The following is a 23,536-nucleotide window of genomic DNA, read 5'->3' on the forward strand; positions in this document are numbered from 1 at the left end:
ATGCGTGTTTGGGCAACCAACTGAAATTATCGTACATATTGGATTTTTTCCCATTATTGATCGTACAGAGGGCAAAACTATCGTACAAATACGATAATTATCGTACATCTGGCAACACTGCACCGGAGCCACCCATCCTCTGCGCTCCGGGACCTCCCACTTTACAAATGAAGCACTGCCTGCCACGAGATGCGCTTTGTTTACATCCATGTGAGAAGAACGTGAGCCAATGAAATTGCAACATGGTAACCCTGTCACTCTGGCACGTCGAAAACACAAAACGTGACGACTAAAATTATAGTATCGAGTTCGCAAAAAAATAGTGAATGATTTTGATATATAAAAAAAATGCTACATATTGGTAGGGACTATTTTGCCATCCCAAAATATTGGTTGTGACTTGTCCCTATGGTCCATATGCAAACCTACGCCCCTGTGTAGGCATTAATGTGTTTTTATTGCAATGCACTATGCCGCGGCTGATTGTTGTTCGCTTTGTGCTGATGGTTCTTGTGCGTTTGTGTGTGTATGTACTGCTGTGTGTGCTCTTTCTGCTCCACCATGTCTGAGCTGTGCGTCTCACTAGACGCTCTCTTTTTCCGTGCAGCTCAGGGGACTCTTGGCTGGCTGATCTTCATTATCAGCCTGAGCTTAACAATGTACTGGATGCACTTCCCACATCAGTGCAACTAACAAATCCCCAAAGAGCTGAATCAAGGCAACAACGTGATGAAATACCTTCAAACGACCACTGTGCATGGAACACTGAGCTATGCAGAGACAACGCAAAAGCTGCCCCAGGCCATTCCACAGGAGTGCGCCTGTTGCCAAGCAAAATTAGACAGCTACTGGGACATATTATTCTCCTAAATTGGCAATGTACAGCACTATTAAGGGCCATAAATCTCATGTTTGATTAGCTGAAAAATACCTCAACTCACAGAGCCAATACATTAGCATGTTAAACCTCCCCTAAAATAATCAGATGGTCATTTAGACATGTCAAAGAGAATTAGTAATATAGTGTAGTATTACTGTATTTCTCCAAACATCTACTCCAGTGTTTTTTTTTTTTTTTTTTTTATGAGTTTACTGTAAATGCAACAACTCTTTGGCTGTGTAACCTTTCTGCACGTCTCAGTGACTGGGAGAATTCTTTTATAACCGCTGCAGTCTGTTTTTCTAAAGCAGAAAGTGTATTAGAATGTAAATCAGCTGCTTCCTTTACAGGCTGCTCTTCACTGTGTGAGTGAAGCTGTTTTTTTTTTTTTTTTTTTTTTTACAAGAGTAGCTGGTGCTAAATGAATGAATGTACTGTACAGGAAGAATCTGTCACTGCAATGAAAAATATAGGGCCCTATCTTCGATCCGGTGCAAATCTAGCGTAGTGGCGAGTGTCACTGCTTATTTTCTCCAGAGCGAGCTGTCAAATTATCGCCCAGTGCCACGTTTGTTATGTGTCGACGCGGGTTGAGGAGCGGACCTGCGTCTGACGGAACCCAGCGCTAAAATAACCAGAAAGCGGTTCCAATAACAAAACAATTTATTTTTTCCACCCTCTGGTGCATAACAAAGTGTATGAACAAAAGATGCGTCAGTCTGGTGGAGTGAAGGCTGGCACCCTCTCCAGCGCCTAAAAGGATCGAAGCCCGGCACTTCTGGACTCACTTTACCGCCAAACACCCCCCAGGTGGACACGACAAACCGACTCTCTGTGAAGGATAGAAAAGGTGAGGTAAGTCAGCAGCTACAACCAATATCCTTCAAAAGGCACACACTATCAGCAACACATTCAGGTCTGCATTTAAGCTTTATGTAAATGAGCAGCTTCTCACAACAGGTGGAGGATTACCACTCCGCACGCCACGGCAGTGAGAAGCGAGCTGCACAATTCTCATCACAATTCAAATCTACTGCGTAACAAAATACCAAGTTACTATCAACAATTAGTCAGACAATTAATCACCTCAGATGTGTGCTGACAGCATGTGTCCCTCATCCTTCTTCCTTCACAGGCACGATGTGTCAAACCCAGGCGCGGTCCTCAGCGTCTCACAAACGAACGTCACAAGGTCGAGTTCCCGGCAATTCTGCTTGAATCACACATGGCTTAAATGCAGAACGCCATCTCATTATCTGCTTCAGCTGAAAGTCTTTAAGGCTGCACTTGAGCACCATCCACAGGTGCTGCACATAACGTTGATAAGGGTGAAGGACTCTTCAGCCAGCACCTTCTCCACAGACAAATCAGTTTTCATACCACCTGGAGAGCAAAGAAAAGAAAAGAACACCAAAATGTCCAGCCACACCCCCCCCAACACACAACAGTACCCCCCCTTTAACGGGAAGCCTCCCGGCGACCAAACAGACCAGGTCCGAGAACAGCACCTCCCTCCGGGGTCCTCGTCAGGAAGCAGACAGCATAACGCTCCCAAGGTCCACCACAGACAGCAGGACAGGGCACCGCAGCTGGAAGGCCGGCTGGCATCAACAAAAACCCCAAAACAGTCCCTAGTACAATCCAACATACAAAAAAAAAAAACATAAAACCCACCCAAAACCTCCCCAGGGGACCGTCCCATCCAACCCCGGGAAGAAAAGAAAAACTCCCAAATGCAAAAACCCAACACAGCCCCACAAACACAATACAAACATAAATGCATAAAAGAAAAATAACAAACAACCCCCCCAGAACGACTTGCAGAGCCCAACACCCCCCAGAAGGCCTTTACCGCCGGTTCCAGGAGGAATAGCCAGAACCGGAATCCCACAAAGGTCCCCAGGTACACATGGAGCAAACGGCGCCCCCCCAGAGGACCGTACCATCAAAACCCAGGGGGCACCCTCCCCACAACCCCGGAACCCCAGACCCGGCCACACTTGGCTAGTCGGCCCCACAAACCAATCCCCCCCCAGAGGACCATCCCATCAACCTTGGAGGTGGAACCCGGAAGGAAACAAAACAAAATCAAAGTCCAACCCCCGGAGGACTACCCTAAACAACCCCGGGGGCAAATAAAACAACCGTTAAACCCTGTTACCTTCCCCAGCACCCCGAAAGACCCCAGGTCCCTCCCAGAGCCCCTCGGCGGCTCAATTTTGGCGAACGGCACAAAACATCAAGCCAGGGAAGGGAACAGGAAAAACTAACCCAGCCCCAACCCCTAGGTGCAGCGGAAAACCGGAAATACGTCCGGTGCCCCAACTCGACCATACCCCAGCCTCTCGGGAGGGGTGGAACTACCGAAATGGCGAACGGCAACAGATCGGCCGACCCCTCCGACTGAGGTATGTTCCCGCTGTACCACACCCCGGCAACACCAATGACGAACGGTACAAAGGCCCACCGAGGCTGGAGTGGAACCGGGCCCTAACCAAACCAAGAAAAACGCCCCTAACAACCCCCCCCTAGGTGCAGAGGTCTTCTGAGAACGCTCAGCGTGACCAACCTGCACCACCCCACAACCCACAAGACGAACGGTCTTGGGGCAAGTGAGGTTGGGGTTAGGGAAGTAGGGAAATAAAAAACAACAAAACAAAACGACCCCAGACCCAAACAGAAAATACCTAAATACACATAAAAAACAACGATCAAGTGAGTCCAGACGGGCTTCTAACCGCCTATCGTTCACTCCACCAGACACGCCTCTGACTCCCCAAACAAATTATAACCCCTATTCAAAGAAACAAAACATTAGCCCATACAAGTTTTTTTTTTTTTTTTTTTTTTGTGTGTGTGTATTATTTCGCCTGTCCCAGAACACCTGGAGATACGTCACCATTATTTTTCTTGACGCTTATATGTCGGGGCAATACAGCGGTCTCAGCTCGTCCGAGCTGCATGGGCTCGTCTGCAAGAGGAGCCAGAGGTCCCGTCGGAGGAGCCTCAGTGGGGCGAAGAAGAGGCGGCCCAGATCTGTTTCGGGGAAAGCCCCGAGACAAAAAAACCCGTTCTGATGGCCGCCCTCTTTCGCGTCCACGCTCCTTAATCCTATCATCTAGACGAATCACCAACAATATTAGCTCATCTAAATCGTTTGGCTCGTCACGGACTGCCAGCTCGTCTTTTAATGACTCATTTAACCCATCTACAAACACTCCTCGTAAAGCTGCGGCGTTCCAACCTGACTGAGCAGAAAAAATCCGGAAGTCCACAGAATACTCCGCCGCACTCCGCCTCCCCTGCCTAAGATTCAGCAACCGTTGGGCAACGGTATTCGTTTTCACCGGATGGTCAAAAACCAGTCGGAACTCCCGGGAGAAATCCTTAAAGGATCCTAACAATGGCGAATTGTTACTCCACAACGCTGTGACCCAAGCTAAGGCGTCACCTCGGAGCAAATTTGTCACATATGAAACACGGCTCCCATCAGAAGAGAAGGAAGCCGGTCGCTGAGCAAAAACCAGAGAACATTGCATCAAAAACGAAACACAAGCTTCAATGTCTCCCGCATAAGGCTCCGGATGACAAATAATCGGTTCGGACGCCGAATCTCTGGGTGACGGAGTTATCTGCACCGGTATCGATGGTGCCGCAGCTGGAGCAGCAGGAAGCGGAACGGCTTGCGCTGCAAGCTCCGTAACACGGGCGTCTGTTTGTTTAATTTGGTTTGCGAGATGCTGTAATTGCTCCCATATTTTCTCCAAGTGTTCTTGTACTCTTTCGGCGAAAGGAACCACCTCTGCCCCTGGGTCCATTATGGAATGGCCGGGAACTACTGTTATGTGTCGACGCGGGTTGAGGAGCGGACCTGCGTCTGATGGAACCCAGCGCTAAAATAACCAGAAAGCGGTTCCAATAACAAAACAATTTATTTTTTCCACCCTCTGGTGCATAACAAAGTGTATGAACAAAAGATGCGTCAGTCTGGTGGAGTGAAGGCTGGCACGCTCTTCAGCGCCTAAAAGGATCGAAGCCCGGCGCTTCTGGACTCACTTTACCGCCAAACACCCCCCAGGTGGACACGACAAACCGACTCTCTGCGAAGGATAGAAACGGTGAGGTAAGTCAGCAGTTACAACCAATATCCTTCAAAAGGCACACACTATCAGCAACACATTCAGGTCTGCATTTAAGCTTTATGTAAATGAGCAGCTTCTCACAACAGGTGGAGGATTACCACTCCGCACGCCACGGCAGTGAGAAGCGAGCTGCACAATTCTCATCACAATTCAAATCTACTGCGTAACAAAATACCAAGTTACTATCAACAATTAGTCAGACAATTAATCACCTCAGATGTGTGCTGACAGCATGTGTCCCTCACCCTTCTTCCTTCACAGGCACGATGTGTCAAACCCAGGCGTGGTCCTCAGCGTCTCACAAACGAACATCACAAGGTCGAGTTCCCGGCAATTCTGCTTGAATCACACATGGCTTAAATGCAGAACGCCATCTCATTATCTGCTTCAGATGAAAGTCTTTAAGGTTGCACTTGAGCACCATCCACAGGTGCTGCACATAACGTTGATGAGGGTGAAGGACTCTTCAGCCAGCACCTTCTCCACAGACAAATCAGTTTTCATACCACCTGGAGAGCAAAGAAAAGAAAAGAACACCAAAATGTCCAGCCACACCCCCCCAACACACAACAACGTTCTTAAAGTAGTAGGAGCACCTGCGCTCATGTGTGCACATTAGGGATGTGAATCTCATCACTGACAACGATTCGATACACCTCTTGATACACTACCAGTGATACGATACATCTTGCGATACATGACAGTAGTGATGATACGATGCGATACGATTCACCCCTGTTCCTGATTCAATGTGATTTGATATATTTGACGGCGATTCAATTCCTCACAATGCGATATGATGCAATTTGGTGCAATACGAAGCGATTCAACACGATGCAAAGAAATTATACCAAAAATTTAAATAGAAAATAAGAAGCTGCAATTCAGTATGGTACTATGGTATTCTTCTTCTGATTCTACTAGAGGCAGAGGATTTGTTTTACTTCTTATAAGCAGCAAATTTACCAGATGCAACATTAAGAAACAGGAATCAGTTCCCTCATATGTGGAACCTGTTTGATCACACTGTCAGAACTGAAACAGTACAGTAAACAGTAAAACAATGTCACTCTCAATGAGTGACTTAAAGTGAGTCACTCACTGAGAAAGTACCACCTTGGCAAAAGTAATTTGAGATACTTTCTTACCAGTCTTGCCAAGTGGTGCACCGGTGGCCACAGGATTCTTTCCGAACGACCTGTGTCTTGTCAAGTTTCTCATCTTTAAAAAAGCCAAAATGTCTCCAAACGCCTGATTTAAATGGTTCAGGTGCGTCAAAAATGTCTTCCATCTGCTTGCTGCTGTTCTCGCAGGTTTCCATTTTGAAATAGATTTGTTGCGGTGGAAATGTGCTTTCAGGCTTCCATCAGTGATGATGCATTCAATGTGCCTCAGAAAAAAAAATCGATGCAAGCATGCAGCGACCCATCCATTGCAATTTCAGATGACAATTGAATCTATGCACACTGAATGAATCGATACACTCGCATCGTGCACGTTTGTATCTAGACACTGATTCATATCGATTAATCTCCACAACCCTAGTGCATATGTGTTCTAGAGTGTGTAGGACTTAGGGGTGTTTAGTCTCAGAAATGGAACTGACTACATGTACGTACAAAGGTTTGTGATATACTTTCAAATAGTACTACTTTGTTGTTTCCGGCCTGATGACAACAAGTGGATGCCTTTACTACTAAATGTCTTTGAAGGATTCTTGGGTACCACTGGAATGATTTTGTATCAAACGAGCAGTTACTGAGAGAGACTAGAATGAGGAGTATCACTTCAATTGTGAGGGTGTGTCAGCTATGACATCTTGGGGGGGGGGGGGGTAAAGTTAGAATTTACCATTGTGAAGTGCCTTGGGGCAGCATTGTTGTGATTTAATATTATATAATTAAAATGAATTGAATGATCCAGTACCAGTGTTGCCACAGTTACTTTGAAAAAGTAATCCAATTACTGATTACTCCTTGAAAAAGTAACTTAGTTACTTACTGATTACTCAATTGGAAAAGTAACTAAGTTAGATTACTAGTTACTTTTTTAGTTACTTTCCCCAGCTGCCGACAACAACCCTCTGCCACCTCAACATGACAATGATACTTGTTTTGCCAAAACTCACTTTATAGTCACCCTTTCTTGACTTCAATGAAAATAAATACTTGTTTTATAAAAAGTAAAATAAAGACGTCTTTCTTGACCTCATATTTAACTGTTGACAGCACTGTAACAGTAAAACTTGTAATTTCTAACCTACATTGTTTATAAACGTAACTATTAAATTAATTCTAACATTTTTCTAACATTTAAATTCTCTAAACATTTTACTTGTCGAAATTAATATTATTTTAAGTAGTATTAGTAGTTGTAGTAAAAAAATGGCTTCAAAACTGGACCTTTAATCTAGGGGTGTTGTGAGGGGGGCACATCCCTGCCCCACGCCCCCATTCCATTTGGATTCGCCCCTGCTTTGGTGTTTGAGCACAAAGAATGGATAACATTTATTTATGCAGAAAACATGACCAGATTTACAGGTAAGAAAGTTTTATTGTGTTTTCACATCATGTGGTCCTCAGAAAGAGAGTTTAGTTGCATGTGAGTGGAAAATAGTGTTAGTTGTTGACGCGTTGTGGAGGATCAGCTGTTTTTAGCAGCAGATACGGAGCAGCTCAGCTCAGAATTCTAAATAAAGGAGAAAAAAAAAGCATAAAAATGTCTTTGTAAAGCTCAGTGCAGGTGTGCTGTTGTCACCGCGCTTTAAGAGGTGAGGACGAGTCGTAGCTGCTGCAGAAAAAGCGGATGAAAAGCTCACAGCTCGCTTAAAGTGGACAGTTCAGTCGAACCCCGACCTCCTGCCCACGGACCAAGTTTAATGCTGCTATCGACCCACAATGTAAAAATAATAGTAATGCACAGTGACTTGGAGAAGTAACTTTAATCTGATTACTCATTTGGAAAGATTAACGCGTTAGATTACTCGTTACTAAAAAAAGTGGTCAGATTAGAGTAACGCGTTACTAAGTAACGTGTTACCAGCATCACTGTCCAGTACACAGGAGTGTTGAGGCCCCCAGTAGCTGCAGAAAACCAAGAGGACATAGATGATGGTTATTTTAGAGATGTGGGAATGGACCAGGTGTCTGCCTCGGTGGTTGCCATACAGGACCATCCATTCAGGGCAGTTCCATGGTGTTGTGGATGTGGCAAAGCATAGCTAGCGCATGCTCTCAGACATGACTTATTATTTTCGGCCTGGCTCTTGTCAACAGTGTTCATGGTATTTTAGCATGACAATATGCAGGAAAATATTTAAAATGTAACATTTTTATAAGCAGGAAAAGAAATACTCCAAGCACCGCTGTGTCACACTGTGTTCAGCTTCATCGAGATTTAACAGTATATGAGGTCTGTTAGAAAAGTATCCGACCTTTTTATTTTTTCAAAAACCTGATGGATTTGAATCACGCGTGCTTGCATGAGCCAACCTTGAACCTTCGTGCGCATGCGTGATTTTTTTCACGCCTGTCGGTTGTGTCATTTGCTTGTAAGCAGCCTTTGTGTGAGGATGGGTGGAGTCTCTCGTCGTTTTTTCTTTGCAAGGAAATGGCGGAACGACTGGAGCAGCGCGACTGCATCAAATTTTGACAGAAACTGGGCGACAGCCAGGTGGAAACCATTCAAATTATTCAGACGGCTTTCGGTGACGATCCTCTGGGCATCACACAGATTAAGGAGCAGTACAACCGGTTTAAAGACGTCCGCACAACGGTGGAGAGCGATGGCGATGAAAGCTGATGGCGGAGCAAAAGCGCCACCGTGTTGAATTCTCACAGGACATGATGGACTCCGAAAAATGATGCCCACCTCTTCCAGCATTCGGAAGATTCAGACGGCTTTCGGTGGCTTTTCAGGCGTGTGACTATCCGAGAAATTGTGGAAGAGCTGGGCATGTCACAACATGTCCTGTGAGGCTTCAACACGGTGGCGCTTTTGCTCCGCCATCAGCTTCGTGCCAAAGCCATCGGCAGCTGCTCTTACAGACAGAGAGTAGACTTTGATGAATCTGCGTGCACAGCACTCAGTGTGTGCAGGAGAGAAAAAAAGCTTGAGTATTGATTTTTTTACACAAGGATTGTTCAATATCAATACCAGCGTTGGTATTGATATTAGGATCGATCCGCCCACCTCTACTGTATCAGATGCACCTTCCACGGACAGGTTCACAATGTGTATAGACTCTGCCTGACCATGTACCACAGATCTACAAGATAGGGCCCGTGGTGTAAAAATTCTGACTTTCTAAATGGTCGTAAAGAGTCCTGGAGTCAGGTCATACAGTTTCATGCAGGCGGCTTTTGTTTTTTTTTGTTTTTTTTTACATTTATTGTGACAGCTACTACAAGCAGCAAAACAAAAACACATGACAGATCACAGACATATGCACATCATTTCAAGATTCTTGCTCCAAAATGTAGATTTTTGAAATGGAACTCTTTAAAAAAGGAAATACTCATCAAGTGTGATCACCATATTTTAATAAACCACATTAAAATGGGCTCTTTTGTTATAATTTTTGCTTGATGTCGTAAAAACAAATATTAAATCATTTTTTTGGGACAGGGGCAGCACAACTGCTTTTCAACTTCTACAAAGAAAGAAAATGTTTGAGAATTCCTGTCTTACAAACACTAATGCAGAGGACAGACAGAATAATATAGAACCAGAAAGACATTTATTGGAGTGCATACCTCAGCAAAGGCTTTACATGCTTCATGGTGAAACATGAAAAATATGGCCAGAATTTCTCTCCCAAATTTAAAATTGTGGAAATCTGGCTCAATTTTTTTAAATAGGAGGTAAAATTCATATTGCCTATTATTCTATATGCACCAATATATGATTATAACTGAATATTGCTAAATGTATCTGAGTACATACAATGGTCATTACACAACTGCGTTTGAGGTTGCATTATTGCTCAGAGAATAGTAGACAGCCCTGATTCATGGATATTGCACCCGAATCTCCACCTTCACCTAGTTTTACAGAAGATTCCCCCCAATGTGCATCCATTTATTCACTTTTTTGGATTTGTTTCAATACCACAAATTTTTAAAAACATAAAAAAAAAATAAAAAATCCAGATTTAACACAATGTTCTACAATGCTGCTTTTATCACAATTACACCTAAATTCAGGCATTCTAATTGGGTATCAATTTATTTACTTTTTTGCACCAATAATGAACACAATCAGGTAACAAAAATAAGCAACGGGAGACTGTCCTTACAGAAGATGAGTTAACCTCCTACAGAAACACACAAAAAGCGTAAATGACTGTCAGCAATGGTTTTCATCTACTTTTTCTGCGGCTTATGCGGGTGTGGTGTGTGGTGGTCAGAAAGATGCAAACTGAGACCTGTGGCCTCTGGTTTGCAGTGTTGGTGTTTTACATACTGAAATACTGTTCACTGGTAGCACAAGATTGAATAAACATCAAAATTCGGTGGCCAACATGACAACATGGACACTAAGGGCTCATTTATAAGGATTTCCTTCATCTTTTACTTATGTAAGACGCTGAATCAATAACTGTCCTGTTGTGTGTCACAGTCTGAACACTTACTGAATAATTGAACAGTGAATATGATGTAAATCCATGTGTGCAGGAGAATAACAGTGTGCGTGTGTGTGTGTGTGTGTGTGCGCGTGTGTGTGTGTGTGATAGCTAGGCCTTGACTACTCGTGCTGTGAAACACCGCCTCAAACTGCTGATGGTAGATTAGAGGTGAGATGTCTAATCTCAGTGTTATCAGATGCTACATGTGATCCTCTGTTCCAGACCGTCTCTCTCAACAAGTGGAAACACAAACGCATCACATAGCAACACCAGGCAGCAGGAGACAGCGAGGATGCATATCAGGTCTCAACAAAAAACAAAAACTGCTAACTGGCTCAGATCTTTCAATGTCTGAAGAATTATGTTGCAGACACTTTACTAAGTGGTCTAGAGCATCATCTTCTACGCTGTAGTGTGCTGGGGGAGGAGGATGTTGAGGAAACTGCTCAGTAACCTGGACAACAGCTCCCACCCCCTGCATGCCACACTGACATCCTGTCAGAGCACCTTCAGCCACAGACTGAGACCACCGAAGTGCACAACAAAATGCCACAGGAGGTCCTTCCTACTTGTGGCAATCAGACTGTATAATTCCTCCCTCCTCTGCAGGATGAATAATGAAAAGAGTTATTCAGAGTTATTAAGTTACTTAGAGTTATGTGCAATATTGTGGAACATGTTGTGCAAATGTCTCAATAAATCATTGTTCATTATATAATGGCTGAGTGGATCCTTGTCATTTGATTGGTGCTTTGTATGTCACATGACATGGGTTATTTGTCCCATTTGTGTTGCATTGCATTTAGAGTGCGATTTGGTTCCATTTAGAGTGTAAATTTGGTTCCATACATTTGGTACCATTGCACTCTGCACACACACGCACACACGCCCATGCACATACACACGCATGTGCATGTACATACGCGCGCACACACATACACACACACACACACAACACGCATGCACACACACACAACGCAAGCGCACGCACACACACACAAAACAAATCCACTGCATTGTAAGCCGTCTGGAGGCTGTTAGCAAAAAGTTAGAATGAAAAGCTAGACTAATTTCTCTGTTTTTTTCACTGCACTGAGGAAATACACAGTCCTTTTTTTGGTAGTACACACGCCCACAAGCGCGTCCTTTTTGTGTGAGCGCGCGTGCACGCGGGATAACACCACAAGCGACGATGATTTGATTGAGCTAACTTTTGGTGCTAGTTCTTCCAACACACACAAACAAAAATCCACTCCGCTGTAAGCCATCTGGATGCAATGAAGAGCTGTGATGTGAGTTTTCGACACAGCCTTTTTTTTTTTTGGAAGTATGAAGTCAGTGCACAGCATCACCATTTTGTGTTCAACTTTAGCAGTGGAGGAACACGAAAATGTAAGTCCCTTTTCCGTTGTTTATAAATTAATAAATATCAAATGACAAGGATCCATTTTACATTTATTTTACATCTATTTATCATAGATCCTTTCGATAGATTGAATATTTATTTTGGTGAAAGCTGGAACATACCATTCAACTCGGCTTCGCCTCATTGAATGGTATGTTCCAGCTTTCACCTCATGAAATATTCGTACCACTGAACTCATAAACATTCATTATTTGAATACTGTTTACTGTCACTGTTTCGGTATTCTGGAAAAATAATTTATTTCGGGATAAATAAAGTTGATCTTATTCTTATTCACTGCCAACATGAACACGAAGGGCTCATTTACAGAAAAAATCTCTCTTTACATCGCAAATGTCATAACATCACCACCCACATATTTCCATACGTCTTTCACATGAGCTTTAAAATGAAGAAAACCATCTATCGGAGGGCGCCGCAGACGCTGTTGAAAGTTACGGACAACATCAAACATGGTAATGTTCAAAGAAGTCATGACAATGTTTATAAAAGACACAAAAGAGCAGGCAGCGGTGTTGACGGAGGACACCTGGCAGCCACTAAATTATTCACAGTAGGATTATGTATAAAACTGTCTTTAAAACGTTTTGCCATTGTACTTCGTGTTCTGTCTCACATGAACTTTATACCATCCCCACAGTTATTGGTAAAGGCTCCGTCCACATCCGTATTTAAATATGACCATAAATGAGCTTGAAAAACAGACCATTTTAGGCACAAATTATAGATCTGTGATCAAGTTGACAAAATTATAACCTCACCTCAGCCATACTACTTGCTTGCATGTGTTCATGTAATCATTCATGTACATCTTCAATGGTAATAAATCCTTTGTGACGAAATACCAAACGTAACAAATTGGTCAAATTTTGTAGACCCATTTGACAAAGTTGAGCCATTAAAACAAGCAGCAAAAGTCCAATTATCTCCCTTTGAAGTCATCAGACCAGAATAAGTTTCCTTTGTGGACATCTTCACATGGTGGTGCTACCACTGTGTGAAGTTCTACTGAAATCCACCAAACATTTCGGGAGGTGGTGCACTGACAATGGGCCAAAGGACAGAGAGATGGACAGGGGGTGATTCCTATACACCCCTTCACCTCTGATCTGGGCTACAGGGGTGTAAAAATCCTGTACAACAACAGTGTTTGTAGCACTGACAAGTGCAGGAAAACCACATTTGATGTCTCAGTGAAAATAACTGTTTCGCGGTAAGAGAACATCCAAGCGGGGGGCTGCCCCTCATGGTGAAAGAGGGAGAAACCACAAGACAGAGAGTGAGACAGGCTGTCGCCTCAGACAGTAAATCTACATAAATCCTTATAACGGCCTGAATGAGGAGCGGCTGTCACAGTCATTGGTGCGACGATATAAGCATTAATTTTTATGTAGTATGTCATCATCTGATGGCTCAGAGGTTATACGCCATTCAGGTAGATGGGAGACAGGTAGAAATGAGACAGAAGACGGATGGGAGGGGAGACGGGGAGCAGGCAGAGGAGTGTGCCAGTGAACAGCTGCCCCTGTAATTTATATTGATGAGGGGACTGGCACGACGGGGAGCTTCGAGCAGTTTGATCACTCAGGCAGAGTGGGGAGTTACTCTGAGACTGGGGTCGTTCCTTCGGTCTCGGTTGGACGGAGGAGACCTTCGAAGCGCACACACGTCCCCGTGGCTCACGTCTATGTTTTCACCGTGAAACACATCTCGTCTGATTAGAACCGCGCAGGACAAAATGATCTTCCTCATTATTGCCACATAATCGCCAGACGTCTCTGAAAAACGCCTTCCATCCACATCATCAATGACCAGCCACTGGCCTCCTGAAGGTTTCTTGTGCACACAGCGCCGACGAGTTCCAACAGCCGCTTCCTGTCTGCGAGGGAGAGCAATCAACTACTTGTTAAGGGGGCTTTACTTTGATTTCCTCACATGAACAAGATCTGAATATTTCTCAGTGAAATGAGACGCTGCAGTCCGGCCTGCGCCCAGGGCTTTGAACCAAAGACTCCTAAATCATGCTCTTTGATTTGAGCCTCCTTCCGGTGTAGAGGTGCTTAGCGCCGTGCTAATTAAGATAGTGTGGCGGTGGGCGGTTGGGTCAAAGCATTTCTGATCTACCTTGAACATATCCTGACCCAAACGTGCTTAAAAAAACAAAAACAAAAAACGATCGCAGCTCCTGCACACGAGCAAATAGTTTAACACACAATCATGCTGCTGTTTTGACAGGCCTGTTTGAGTTAGGCAGAGCTGTCGAGTGGAGAAGATCACATCCTTTGCCCTGCTGTCTGAGGTAAGTAAGAGCGAGCTGTTTTACAGGGTTTCTCGCTATAAAACACACTCAGACCGAGCACCAGAAAAAGCCCTCTGGCCTTCCCTCTCCACAAGTTTCATCAGAGTGATCAGAGTGAAAGGATAGCCTTCGGGGCTAGTTTCTCCCATTCACACAGTGGGGTATGAACACACACGTGTGCACACACCCACACGACACAAAAGCATTTGTACGTGCTTTTTCCCCCTCCTTCCAATTACACTTCATTCATGTCAAATTTCTGCACAAATCTTTTGGATGTTATTGATTTCTACAGGTTTGACCTCATCAATTCTTCATGAGGAGACTCGAGTTTCAAAAAACCTGGTGGGTAGGGCTACAAAGCTTGTTGACTATTGATGGAGTGTTAAAAAAAATCTATCATGTGAAGTGTGAAGCCTGTTCTGCCCCGTACTGTGTTAGCAGCTTTTAGTCTGTGTAATATGATCTGCACTTTGAAACACTCAAACTCTTAGTAGATAATGCAGCCTGAAAAGTTACAAACCACCGTGCAACACCACATCCGTGTTGTTCAGCTGCAAGGCCTTGCAGAAAACAAAGGGAGACTTCAACACTGGTTACTTTAACTGTGCACAATTGTCAAGCAGTCATAAGACGGTACAGCCTTTTAATTTCCTTTTTGAAGTTATTATCTTCTCTCCAGGATGGAAATGGCTGAACTCTGAAAGGGGGCAGCACAGACATAATTGATGACAAAGTACTGACTGATCAGCATGTCAGTTAGACAATAATATCTATGTAGTTACAAATGAAATATGGTAGTGGAGTAACAAGCTTTAACATCTCACGACCACCTCCTGCTGCTGAAGAGCTACAAGCATCCAACTGCAGAGCTGTCTTGTAATGTTTTTTGTTGTTGTTTTGTTTTTAAACTTAATTTGTAAAAAAAAAAAAAAAAAGCCATTTGCAAAGCCAAAAAGTTGATTTGACCACCAAAATTTAACCGGGTCAAAATAAATAGAACACTGCCATCTACTGATACCCAGACGCTTAGTACTTGGGGCGAATACTGCCGTGAAAACTACTGGCCAGTAGATAGCAGTAGCGGCCTTGAAAACTTGCCAAACAAAATTCCAGGTAATCCGTGTCTGCTACATTTAAGATGCGTGGAATTTAACAAATGCAAATACAATAACGTCTATAAACCCAGAAAATATATTCACAAGAGTTTTAGGCACTAGAGTTTAATGCTGTTGTCCGTGGAGCCTGAACAGAGCATCTGAAATGCATTTGTCCTGTCGTGAACGTCTGAGATTACCCTATGCTACCCATAATGCATTGCTGCCGGGCACAGCATGTGCTCACAAAACCTTAAAAATTAGCACATTACTTTAAAACGAAAACATATATCTGATATTTTCACTTTATAAAACTTCAGACATGCCAGGAATTTTAAATAACTTGTCCAAAATGAGTAGGTTAAAATTTAAACCATAAGTTAAAAATGTATGCCTCTGGATGACTTGGGTGATACTGCGATTATATCAGTATGGTGTTAAAGGAAATGATTTTTTTGGGGGGTCACCAGTTCTCCTTTACCTACAGGATAGAGTGGTTTCTTCTGAAAACAGCTCTCTTCTGTTTGCAGAGGGTAGAACAATATACCTATTAGGAAAATTTTAACAGGTAGGTCTCAACTGCTTTTAAGTTTTAAAAATGTTTTTCACTGTTCAGCTTGGTTTACTACGCTATCGGTCTAAAAGTTATCGGACGGCAATTCATTGGAAGATAATTAGTCCGATGATGGTTTTTAAAGTTATTTAAAAAGATAATCCGATAATGAAAACATTATCTTCGATAATTATCTGTTATCGGAAGTGTGCCCACCACAGTATATATATATATATATATATATATATATATATATATATATATATATATATATATAATCCAAATAATGAATGTTTATGAGTTGAATGGTTTGTTCCAGCTTTCACCGAATTAAATATTCATTCCATTGAAAGAATGTAAAAACATTCATGATTTGTTTTATATAACGGCAAAAATAGATCCTTGTCATTTGATATTATATTAATTTAAAAAAAACAGAAAAGGGACTTACATTTTGGTGTTCCACTGCTGCTAAAGTCCAAATTGTGACATGTAGTCCGTGATGCAATACACTGACTTAAGACTTCCATAAAAAAAAAACACGACTGTGTAGTTCCTCAGTCCAGCCAAAACTCATGTCAGCTTTTCATCTTTTCATGCATCCAGATGGTTTACAGCGGAGTGGATTTTGTGTGTGTTACATGAACTAGCATTGTCAGCTCATTGGAAGATAATTAGTCCGATGATGTTTTTTAAAGTTATTTAAAAAGATAATCCGATAATGAAAACATTATCTTCGATAATTATCTGTTATCGGAAGTGTGCCCACCACAGTATATATATATATATATATATATATATATAATCCAAATAATGAATGTTTATGAGTTGAATGGTTTGTTCCAGCTTTCACCGAATTAAATATTCATTCCATTGAAAGAATGTAAAAACATTCATGATTTGTTTTATACAACGGCAAAAATAGATCCTTGTCATTTGATATTATATTAATTTAAAAAAAAAACAGAAAAGGGACTTACATTTTGGTGTTCCACTGCTGCTAAAGTCCAAATTGTGACATGTAGTCCGTGATGCAATACACTGACTTAAGACTTCCATAAAAAAAAAAAAAACACGACTGTGTAGTTCCTCAGTCCAGCCAAAACTCACGTCAGCTTTTCATCTTTTCATGCATCCAGATGGTTTACAGCGGAGTGGATTTTGTGTGTGTTACAAGAACTAGCATTGTCAGTTAGCTCAATTAAATCGTCTCACTTTTGTTGTTGTCCCACGTGTGCGCAGTGCGCGCGCGCTCACACAAAAGTGCGAGTGTGTACTACCAAAAGAAAAGGACTATTTACTCAGTGCAGCAAAAAAAAAAAAAAAACAATCTGACAAAATTAGTCCAGCTTTTCATTCTAACTTCCTGCTAACAGCCTCCACACAGCACGCGTGCGTGTATGTGCGCATGCGTGTGTGTGTGTGTGTGTGTGTGCGTGCGTGCAGTGGAACCAAATCGCACTCTGAATGCAATGCAACACAAATGGGACAAATAATCCATGTCATGTGACATACAAAGCACCAATCAAATGACAAGGATCCACTCAGCCATATATATATATATATATATATATATATATATATATATATATATATATATATATATATATATATATATATATATATATATAATTATTCAATCAGTTTACATATCCTTTTATTATTATTATTATATTATTTTTTATTTATATTTTTGCTTGTTTTGTTTTTATTATTTCACACTGAAATCCACATTGAATGTATATTTTACATTGTATCTTAAAGAAACATGCCCCAATCACTTTCATATTTGAAAGTGATGTACAGACTCACACTCACTATCACCTGACAAAGTTTGATCCGGATGTGATCCAGATTGTGGCTTTTGTGACTGTTTGAATTTAATATTGAAAAGCCCATTTGGTGAACATTTTGCATTATATCTCAATAAAAACTGCCTCAGTCACTCTCATTTTTCTGTTATGGATTTGCCTACACCACCAAAACTGGATGGAGCATCCAATTTTATGTCTGTTTGTCTCTCTTCCAGTTATCAGCCAGAAACCAAGTGCCAAAAAGCAATGACAAATTGTGCATAGCAAAAATAACCAATGTTCTGTGAAAATTATCTTAAAAAAGAATTCAGAAACCAAAAAAGTTGAAAAAATTGGAATCGGTAAGCTTTGTAGGTTTGCGCTCTATGATTGCAGTGCTCTAGTATTTTCATGTGTTTGAGGATTGATGTTAACCATCTCCAAAGTGCCACAATTTTGTTTTTCACAAAAGTGTTTTCACAGACACTATCTGCATTAAATTGAACAGTCATGTTGGTGATGTAAGGTCAGTTCTCCAAAGTCATTTGTGATCACATTATATGTGATCAAGGCCAAGTCCAGCTGGACTGTGTCCCAAACAACCTGTGCTAGTCGGGCCCACGCCAGCAGGCCAGACCCAGCCATGGCCCAGAGCACTCACACTGGCCAACTGGACTTTGAGGATGTGACGCACTCAGGCAAAGTCCAGAATGCATTATGTGAGCACACATTAGTTGATGGTTTGGGGTCAAGCTAGTTGTAGTCAACTGTTACAACAAGTTGTCCCAACACTAGTTTAAATCAAGTCTTCATGAGGAACCTGTTTCAGAATCACATCTGAAAAAAAAAGAACTGGATTAAAACAAAGTGACTGTACTTACAGGTGTGCGTCTTCTTTGTGACTGAGATACCTGAAAAGAGAGAGAAAAAAGAAAAACAATTCCAACATGAATAAATATATGTTGAATTAAAACAATTGTAAAATATCCATCAAAATCTATGTGTATATATAGCTGTGTTCTGTATTTATATCTATGTGATCACAGCAATGTGCTTGAAGGTCAAAACTTTGTGGCCCCACAGCCTGACAATGTCCAAGGTCACTGAGCTGTGTGTGTATGTGTGTCCGCTGGTGCCTGCACTACAAGCTATACTAAACTGAGATCAACAACAAGGTCTTCATACGATACACTCTCCAGCCAGTGAGTGAAAATTCGTACACAAAGCAAGCAAAATCTGTAACGCTAATGTGTTGACTAAGTACACCGACTAAGCCTGTGGCCCAAAGCAGGCGACAGTCCACCAACATCAGTATCGGCTAATCTCTTATTTAACTCCCTGAAATGACAAAAGTAGAAGTGTAGACATGACCACATTCTGTGGCACATTTTATTTTTCTGCTAGTCCAGTTTCTTGTGTATTTTCATTCATATTTTTTTGGAGATTTGGAAAAGTATGCATTTTTGAAAACCTTAGGACCTACTGAACCTGAAAAATAATATTTACATTTTTTCCCCATGCATTCTGTGGCAGCCATCTTTGAATTTCAAAAAGGCGACTATTTTGTGCTCAAATCCTGCAGTATCTCAGCTTCTAAGTATCATAGACTCCCGGTTTTGATGTCTAAACATACATTTTTTTGTGGCCAAGGATTCCAATGGGATAACTGAATGTGCTCCAATACATACAACACAAAACACACGAAGATAAACAAAATATCTTTATTTAAAATGATGTAAACACTTTTTTGTGTGCAGTTTGCAAAAAAGGATGGAAAGAAATGTGAAATCTTCTTCACGACAAAGTATACTAGTATCTACAGTGTCTTAGGTTCATGGATATCATATAATATATTTCAGTGTAGAACAAAGCACATTATGAATGTTTAGGCACCAAAATTAGGAGTCAATGATGCTTAGAAGCTGAGATATTGCAGGATATGAGCAAAAAATTATCACCATTTTGAAAATCCAAGATGGCTGCCATCGAATGTACAGAAAAAAAATGTAAAAATTGTTTTTTAGGTTCAGTAGGTCCTAAGGTTTCCAAAAATGTACAGTTTTCCAAATCTCCAAAACAATATGAAAGAAAAATATATTCTATGCATAGTGAACTGGACTATTTTGCCTCTGTATGTCATCATAGTGGAAGTGAAATGAGACAATAGTGTTGACTTTCAGCTTTCATCCTCGAGGTTCAACAGAAACATTGCATTAACCATTTAGGAATTACAGCCATTTACATGCACAGTACCTCCACTCTCAGAGCCCATAAGTAATTACACAAACAAAATGTATGGATTATTCTTCATACAAATCATCGCTTTAACCAGCCAGATTTCTTTAGACAAATAAAGGGATGGGTACATGAACATTTGCAAGTTACTATATGTTTGACTTAATTTACATTAATGATGAAGAAATATAGAGAGTATGTTGCTGTATGGCAAATCTGTCCATTTTAGCAGTTGTCAAAAACTGGATGACCAGGGAAAAAAGGAGATGACACCTCTGGAGTAATGATGTAAACATCATTGTGGCTTACATGAAGGAAGATAAATGCATTGCCAGAGTGGTGCAAAGGATTTGAAGAGGTATCTACCAATGAGATACAAGCAGTGATGTGTGCAGTCACAAACTGCTTGTCAAACTAGTGGCCAGTCTGAGCAGTGTGTGTCAGACCTGGCTGAGGCTGAGCAGGGTTGTTCCTGCTCACGCTGCCCTTCCTTATCCCTTCGGGTGTCAACTCATCGAATGAGCCACTTCGATTCTTCTCCCAACTTCTTCTCCTGCCTGCAACATTGGTCCAGTGCCCCAGGAGCCTGCTGTGATCCCCAGCAGTCTGCTGGATACTCATGCTTTGCAGGGCAAAAGCACACTAATAGATCCCACTTGTCATGCGGCAGCAATGGCTAATTTTTCTACAGCTTGCGTTTGAAACTCGGGGGATCGCAAGCTGACATGATTCAACAACCCTCTGTGAAAAAGGCGTCTGGCTACAGATAACAATGTTTCAGATACGTTTGAGGGGAAACAAGTCAAAGAGCAATGAGGGATAAACCAAATAAGCTGCAGCCTCCTATACACATACGCACGGAAAACATAACTGATACCAATTCCACCGAGCCAATAGAGAGGAAACAGTCACCTCAGGGACACAATCTGACAGAATTCTGCAATTGTTCAAGTGCCTCCAGTGAAAAGCTCCTGCTCTGACCAATTGTGACATTATGCTAGAAAATACAGAAATTATGTCTGATCTGGGTTCTATGCGTCAGCTGAATAACATTAGTGTTCTACAACCCCTGACAAAAATTATGGACTCACCGGCCTCGGAGGATGTTCATTCAGTTGTTTAATTTTGTAGAAAAAAAGCAGATCACAGACATGACACAAAACTAAAGTCATTTCAAATGGCAACTTCCTGGCTTTAAGAAACACTATAAGAAATCAGGAAAAATAATTGTGGCAGTCAGTAATGGTTACTTTTTTAGACCAAGCAGAGGGAAAAAAATATGGACTCAATTCTGAGGAATAAATTATGGAATCACCCTGTAAATTTTCATCCCCAAAACTAACACCTGCATCAAATCAGATCTGCTCATTAGTCTGCATCTAAAAAGGAGTGATCACACCTTGAGAGCTGTTGCACCAAGTGGACTGACATGAATCATGGCTCCAACACGAGAGATGTCAATTGAAACAAAGGAGAGGATTATCAAACTCTTAAAAGAGGGTAAATCATCACGCAATGTTGCAAAAGATGTTGGTTGTTCACAGTCAGCTGTGTCTAAACTCTGGACCAAATACAAACAACATGGGAAGGTTGTTAAAGGCAAACATACTGGTAGACCAAGGAAGACATCAAAGCGTCAAGACAGAAAACTTAAAGCAATATGTCTCAAAAATCAAAAATGCACAACAAAACAAATGAGGAACGAATGGGAGGAAACTGGAGTCAACGTCTGTGACCGAACTGTAAGAAACCACCTAAAGGAAATGGGATTTACATACAGAAAAGCTAAACGAAAGCCATCATTAACACCTAAACAGAAAAAAACAAGGTTACAATGGGCTAAGGAAAAGCAATCGTGGACTGTGGATGACTGGATGAAAGTCATATTCAGTGATGAATCTCGAATCTGCATTGGGCAAGGTGATGATGCTGGCACTTTTGTTTGGTGCCGTTCCAATAAGATTGATAAAGATGACTGCCTGAAGAGAACATGTAAATTTCCACAGTCATTGATGATATGGGGCTGCATGTCAGGTAAAGGCACTGGGGAGATGGCTGTCATTACATCATCAATAAAAGTTTACGTTGATATTTTGGACACTTTTCTTATCCCATCAATTGAAAGGATGTTTGGGGATGATGAAATCATTTTTCAAGATGATAATGCATCTTGCCTTAGAGCAAAAACTGAAAACATTCCTTGCAAAAAGACACATAGGGTCAATGTCATGGCCTGCAAATAGTCCGGATCTTAATCCAATTGAAAATCTTTGGTGGAAGTTGAAGAAAATGGTCCATGACAAGGCTCCAACCTGCAAAGCTGATCTGGCAACAGCAATCAGAGAAAGTTGGAGCCAGATTGATGAAGAGTACTGTTTGTCACTCATTAAGTCCATGCCTCAGAGACTGCAAGCTGTTATAAAAGCCAGAGGTGGTGCAACAAAATACTAGTGATGTGTTGGAGCGTTCTTTTGTTTTTCATGATTCCATAATTTTTTCCGCAGAATTGAGTGATTCCATATTTTTTTTCCTCTGCTTGGTCTAAAAAAGTAACCGTTACTGACTGCCACAATTTTTTTTTTCCTGATTTCTTATAGTGTTTCTTAAAGCCAGAAAGTTGCCATTTGAAATGACTTTAGTTTTGTGTCATGTCTGTGATCTGCTTTTTTCCTACAAAATTAAACAACTGAATGAACATCCTCCGAGGCCGGTGATTCCATAATTTTTGCCAGGGGTTGTATTAACATGCCACACAACAAGGCAGCTGTGGAAACCAAGTATGAAGCAGTTAAACAGCTCTTTGTTGTGACTGGTAGAATGTTACATGGTCTTAGTAATGTAAAACCAAAAAAAAAGAGAATATAGTTTGTCTGGTTAGTTAACTGTATCAAAAGAAAACAACAAATCTAGAGCGTAAAAAAAAAAAAAAATCAGACAGTAAAGGGCCTTGCAGACTGCACGCGTAGCACGCTGGAAATGTCACAAGAGGATGCGGAAAATATTTGTGTCCTGGAGGCTGAACAAGTTTTGCAGTTTGTAAAGGCTCATGTGTTCCTGAAAAAAGAATTAAATAAAAAGCGAAACACTCAGTCTGGGAGTCATGACCACAAGATTAGCAGTGAAAAGCAGAAGAAGGAGCGATGGACATCAATCACCCTGCTGGTAGGAGCTTTTTTCAGCGACTGTTCATCTGTGAGGCTGAACAGGAGCTGAAACAGCCGGCCTGATTGAGCAGACATACTCAGTCCAAAATTCTTCACTTTTGGTTATATACACATACCAGTTTGAGCGATGGAGCTTCAGCAAATTTGTCGAAGGTACATGAGTAATCTGAAAATAAAACGTGACGTTCATGCACCACTGAACACTAGTTTATTGGCTAATGTTAGCTTAGCCTTTAGCTGCAGTACGCTGAATCAATCACTCAGTCGAGCTGACCATTATATATTTGTAAATTGTTCGATCAATTTTTGTTTTTGCCAAAT

General features: G+C 41.6%; 1 protein-coding gene across 1 annotated transcript in view; it reads right to left on the minus strand.

The window, feature by feature from the left end:
• roraa (RAR-related orphan receptor A, paralog a) overlaps positions 1-23,536 on the minus strand; it is a 564,142-nt gene that overhangs the window by 123,217 nt on the left and 417,389 nt on the right. Inside the window, exon 2 of the mRNA XM_034176482.1 lies at positions 18,698-18,727. Coding sequence (XP_034032373.1) covers positions 18,698-18,727 — 30 coding nt within the window. The remainder of the gene's footprint in view (positions 1-18,697; positions 18,728-23,536) is intronic.

The sequence above is a fragment of the Thalassophryne amazonica genome, chromosome 8 (assembly GCF_902500255.1).
Source record: "Thalassophryne amazonica chromosome 8, fThaAma1.1, whole genome shotgun sequence".
Taxonomy (NCBI): Eukaryota; Metazoa; Chordata; class Actinopteri; order Batrachoidiformes; family Batrachoididae; genus Thalassophryne; species Thalassophryne amazonica.